This window comes from Crotalus tigris, unplaced genomic scaffold (assembly GCF_016545835.1).
Source record: "Crotalus tigris isolate CLP2741 ecotype Arizona unplaced genomic scaffold, ASM1654583v1 scf7180000024473.799607, whole genome shotgun sequence".
Taxonomy (NCBI): domain Eukaryota; kingdom Metazoa; phylum Chordata; class Lepidosauria; order Squamata; family Viperidae; genus Crotalus; species Crotalus tigris.
In genome coordinates, this window is record NW_024100644.1 from 763,873 (window position 1) to 769,872 (window position 6,000).

Consider the following 6,000-nt stretch of genomic DNA (forward strand, 5'->3'; position numbering starts at 1 on the left):
TGGAATAGAATAACAAGAGAGAAGAGAAGAGAAGAGAAGAGAAGAGAAGAGAAGAAATAGGATAGGATAGGATAGGATAGGATAGGATAGGATAGGATAGGATAGGATAGGATAGGATATTTGGCCAAGTGTGATTAGACACATAAAGAATTTGTGTGTGGTTCAGAAGCTCTCAGTGTACCTGCAAGGCAACAAAGTTATAATAATCATAATAATGTCAACGATAAGAGAGGTATGAGAGAAGATGACCAGGATAATAATGGTACAACCATACAATAGGAGTGAATATATTTAGATATAAGACAGTATTATAAGGATTAGGTGCTCAGCAGAGTGATGGCAAAATGGAAAAAACACCTGCCCCTGTGTCTAGTTGTTTTGGCATATAGTGCTACAGGACATGAAGTGTCAGCATGAATGTAATGACCTATGTTCATGCAGACATGAAATGTCTGCACGTAAAATTTCAACAGGGAGTTCATACAGAACTGAGATTTCAATTTCTATCCATCTCACTTTATCAAAAGAAAGACCAGGAGCCAACCTTATAACACATTCAGGTATTAAATCTTCATTTATTTTTTCACCACTCAATAGAGGAGGAAATCATGCAAATTTTATGAGATGCAATGCAAAGCATCCAGTATGAGGGCCTCATTTCTTCTGAAGTTCAAAGACCTCACTAAGACACCCTAGATGGCATTTTCCACGAGAAGCCATATTTTTTCATTACATGTTTTGAATTGTATGGAATTTCCTCTCCTTCTGTTTTTTTCTCCAAATCAAGTTCTATTTTGAGAAGATCTGTAGACACAGCAAAGTATATACTAAAGGCAGGCAGTGTGAATTCTAGCTGTCTCTTAGAAATATTAAAAAAAAATCAGCTAAAATAGGAACATCTTGCAAGTCTGATTCTGCTGTATTTCCCATCCTTCTTATACCCCAAAGAATCAGGGGGTACTTGTCCCAATTGTTTTTGAATATTTGAGGAGCGATTCTGGTCCTCAAAATAACTTTCAGTTCGCTTTCCCATTGTAACAGCTTCTCTGTAATTCTGTCAAAATTACCAGCACCAAGATACAATCTTCTTTGCAAAAAAATGAAATGAAATAACCAGTCACAGTGCATGGCAGTCATTTGAACTATTTTTTGCCAGTCTCTGACATTTTTGGCCAGTTTTGGATTTGCTTCACAACTGAAAGACTCTCTTATCAATCCCTGAAAATAATGGTTGAAAAAATGCGCCCAGCAATGTGGTTGCCTCTATTTATGACAGCACTGACTTACAACCAATATTCCGGTCGATATGTCAAGGACTATTTGCATCCAGATACACTCAATTATCTTTGTGAAAATAGCAGAGAATTTTCTACTAAATTTCACAACACTTATCGACTTCATCTCCTATTTATACAGTCCTGGCAAAATTTATGCAAAGCCAATATGACTTTCACTTCCTATTTAAACTCTTGTTCTCCTTTTTCAGGCTCATCTTAAGGTGTAAATCTTATCCTTCCAAACTTCTTCACAATGGCAATCCACTTCTTAACTCTCATCACGCTGGCTGCCTTCCCCAAAGGTTTGTAGTTTGGTCCATGCAAAGCTTTTTTTAGCACTCAAGAAAATGTCATATATTAACTATGGATCTTACTTTCTAACCATTACCCAATTGTGCTTTGTCTTTTTCATTAGGTGGCCTCTCTCAGATAGCTCTGACACAGTCAGATCCAGTGCTGAAGAAACCAGGAGAATCCCATAAATTGACTTGCACTGTCACTGGATTCAATGTTAACAGCTACTACATGGATTGGATCAGACAGAAACCTGGCCAAGGACTGGAATGGCTTGTTCACTATTACTCATCTAGTGTCAACTATTATTCACCAACAATCCAAGGACGTTTTGCTGCTTCCAAGGACAGTTCCAACTTCTATCTGCAAATGAACAACCTAAAAGCTGATGACTCGTCTGTCTATTATTGTGCAAGAGACACAGTGAAATAGATCTTAAGGGATCCTAACATAAAAACATTTCACTACTGAAATATCTCAAGAGGGGACACCAGAGAACCACAAAATGAGTTGTCTAGCATCTGGAACAAAACCACTCAGGCAGAGAAGAGATGGAAATGAAAAGAGAAAACAAAAATGCCCCCAAATATATTATTACTCTACACTTAGTGTGTTTGAACATCTTTCACTTATTGGTTGCTGTGGTTTCCTGCAGGTTCTTCTTCCAATGCCAGATGACATCTCAAAATGGGTTCGCCATAGGTTCGCCACCACTGACCTATAATGCCGTATAATCAGATTCCTTGCCTTCATTTTGTTTGATTGTCGTTATTTTTACTATTTTCAATACTTTTTGCTTTATTGCTCTTTCTTAGTTTTCTTTTATATTCTATTTTACATTTATCCTTTAAATTTGCATCAAAATCAGAGAGAGAGAGGGGGGGGAGAGAGGGAGAGAGAGAGATTTGTACGTACGTATGTACGTATGTATAGAATTGCTACACTAATGATGGCGAATCTTTTAGAGGCCGAGTGCCAAAAATGCAACCCATAACCCACTTATGCATTGTCAGGTGCCAGGTGTGTGGCCCATTGGCTGGGAATGGCCAATTGGGTGGGAGTGGCTGTGGTGGTAATGGCAGACTTGGTGGGACTAAAAGTTCAATCAATCAATTCTAACTTTGCAAGATCTTTTTTTTTTTGCCCACGAGAAATTGAAATTGACTGATTGAACCTTTTTTTTTTTTTTTTTTTTACACATAGCAGCGGAGGCCTAAAATGAAAAGGTTTTATAAAACCCAGGTGAAGGCCTAGGACTGGGGCAACAGTGTGCGTGCCCACAGAGAGGGCTCTGAGTGCAGCCTCTGGCACCCTTGCCATAGGTTTGCCACCACTGGGCTACACCAACTAATATGAAAAACCTATGAAAATAGAATTCAGTGAATATCTGAAAGATTCTTATATTGGAAAATGGGATTACATATTAGATGCCTAATAATTATTCACTTAGCTTAATGCTATTTAATGAAAACATACCTAGTTCACTACTTCAGGAGTATGAAAAATGTCCTACACATCACTTTAACATTATTGATTAGTATCACTTTCTTATTTTTTCACCCTAAATTCTTTATACAGTATTTTAAGCTGAAAAACTCCAGGAATTGGATGAACTAGGGAAAAAAAAACCTTCACCTGTTCTTTCTCCTCTGTTTCTTTAGAAAAAGACTGGGGGCTGCCCTTGAAGGTGATTTCTAATCTGCATTGTTTGAGAATTTAGAAGGATGTGCAGTTTGGACATTATAAAACTTCTAATGCAGTGGTTCTCAACCTTTCTAATGCCCTGACCCCATAATACAGTTCTCCATGTTGTGGTGACCCCCAACCACTTATACATCACTAGGTGCCAAGGGCATGGCCAAAGAAAAGGGGGGGAAAATGGCTGACAGCCTTGTTTGGCGACCCACAGGTTGAGAACCACTGTTCTAATGTATCAACTACACTAGCTTTCACTTCAAAATTCTAGTATTACTTATAAAACAGTAGGATCAGATTATTTGCCTTACTTCATTCTGTTAGATTGTCGATTAATGACCACCTGAACAGGCCTCCTCCAAGATGGGACCCGGATTCTAAAATTTGTGTCACCACTCCAATCTAATGGAACAACACTCCCCAGGACATCTGAATGATCCTAACTTCATTGACATTTTAAAAAATAAACATGAAAATCAGAATTTTCCCACAGAATTTTGGTTCTGAGGATTGAATGAGTCTGTACTTAATTATTTAATCTCTACTTTGAATTGTAGACTAGGAATAAAATGAGTTTGGGCTTTGTGATTAGTATTGTTTGATCTTGAAAAGGCTGAGAAGCTAACAACTCATTATTTTTGGGTGAGGGGATTATCAGGATTCCCAGGGCCAAGCCTGTATGGATACTTTTGAATTTAAATTAATTTTTCAGTTTATCTGCGAGCCTATAGATTGAGTTAAATTTTATTTCTTAAATTAAATTAAAAAGTTCATGGAGTTTTAATGAAAATGACAAAACATATGAATTTAATATTCTCTTCAGTATCTTTATCTAAAAATGCAAAGTTACAGGAAAAGGAGTTAGTTAGGTTGACCTTAAGCTGAAAATGTTCTCATGATTTTGCAGTCCCCAAGAAAGGACCACATCCTTATAATATGGAGATGATGCAAATTAATTCCACTGCTTCATCTTCTTAAAAGTAGCTCTTGCAAACTTACATCTGCAGAGCCAATCATCAATTAGCCTCAAGAAAGTCAAGTGGAATGGTAGATATGTTTCTTGGGACTTTCCTCCTGTTCCTTCTTCATCTTTCAGGTAGATCTTCTCTCATAACCAAAAGTAGGAGGTAATAAACGTTACTCCTCAGGTTTCCTTCTGATTCCCTGTTGATGTTTGATTTTCAGGCTGCTACTCAGAGGTGAAGTTGGTGGAGACTGGAGGGGGTGTTGTAGTCCCTGGAGGTTCCCTCTGCCTAATCTGTAAAGCATCTGGATTCAACTTTACTGGCTATGCAATGTACTGGATCCGGCAGTCTCCAGGAAAAGGATTGGAGTGGGTGGCTCATGTTAGCCAACCAGAAGGAACCAAACAATGGTATAACTCTAAAGTGGAGGGAAGATTCACTGTCTCTAGGGACAATTCACGGACTTCAGCTTATCTCCAGATGAACGACTTGAAGCCTGAAGACTCTGCCTTGTATTATTGTGCAAGGGCACAGTGATTCCATCTGCTTTCCTCCTTGTACAATATCTCTATGGGTCTCTTGCAAGGAGAAGCCGAGAGCAAAAAGCAGAAACATTCAGCCTTCTTTAAGAATCTTTTTGTTTTGTTTTTGTTTTCCTTTTTACTGTTTTTAATACTTGTTTTCTTTATTGCTGTTTGTTTTCTATCTTTCTTCCATATTCTATTTTGCATTTACCTTTTAACTTTGCATAAAAGTCATGTGTACATACTGTGAGAAGTTTTATATCAAAATATATTTTATTTTTATACTTTTTCCATTTTCCCTTAAAACATTAACAGAATCCACAATGGACTGAGAACCTGTGTTTCCACTAGATAATTGACAATCAAGCTAAAACTAAATTAATCAAGTAAAAATAGCAAACAGGAGAAAATCTTTAACTCAAACTTCCTCAATCCCCCAAATAAGTTATCCAGACAAAATCCACATATCAAAGGATAAGGTTTGTAAATACAAATAGTGTGAATTAAATTAGATTTCCCAGTGGAACTGCATGTTTAAAAGAATAAACATCATAGACATACCTACACACACACACACACAAACACACACACACACACACACACACAGAGAGAGAGAGAGAGAGAGAGAGAGAGAGAGAGAGAGAGAGAGAGAGAGAGAGAGAGAGAGAGAGAGAGAGAGAGCTCAAGTGTCATCTTAGAATCAGGATGTAGACACTTCCACATCAGGACAACCTCCCCTATATGTCTGTTGCTGTTCCCCATTTCTTTGCAACTGCCCCTAAAAGCAAACTCTTTGCTTTTAGGAATAAATATTATTTCTTCTTCTTCTTCTTCTTCTTCTTCCTCTTCTTCTTCTTCTTCTTCTTCTTCTTCTTCTTCTTCTTCTTCTTCTTCTTCTTCTTCTTCTTCTTCTTCTTCTTCTTCTTCTTCTTCTTCTTCTTCTTCTTCTTCTTCTTCTTCTTCTTCTTCTTCTACAGTTGTCTGGATCTCATTTTTATTCATTCTTGTGCAACTCTGTCTCAGGTTGGAATCCCCAATTATTCTTCTGAAAATATAAATTCAGAAAAAAATAGTAAGTGTTGGTATTTTGTTCTCTATTATATTTTCCCTTTGTTGCTTCCACAAATTAAGCAAAAAGGTAAGCACTGATTCATTCTGATATCAAAATAGAATGAAACAGAACATAATGGAATGGAGAGGTTAGAAAAAAAGAGAAGGTAAGGGAACATGACTATTTAGGATAGG

General features: G+C 37.3%; 2 gene segments (V, D, J or C); both read left to right on the plus strand.

Moving 5' to 3' along the window:
- The first annotated feature begins 1,506 nt into the window (after window positions 1-1,506).
- LOC120303662 lies at window positions 1,507-2,003 on the plus strand. The segment is given in 2 exon segments: window positions 1,507-1,579; window positions 1,693-2,003. Coding segments are annotated over 2 exon segments (360 nt in total).
- Window positions 2,004-4,285: 2,282 nt separating this feature from the next.
- Window positions 4,286-4,768, plus strand: LOC120303663. The segment is given in 2 exon segments: window positions 4,286-4,362; window positions 4,452-4,768. Coding segments are annotated over 2 exon segments (369 nt in total).
- Window positions 4,769-6,000: the final 1,232 nt, after the last annotated feature.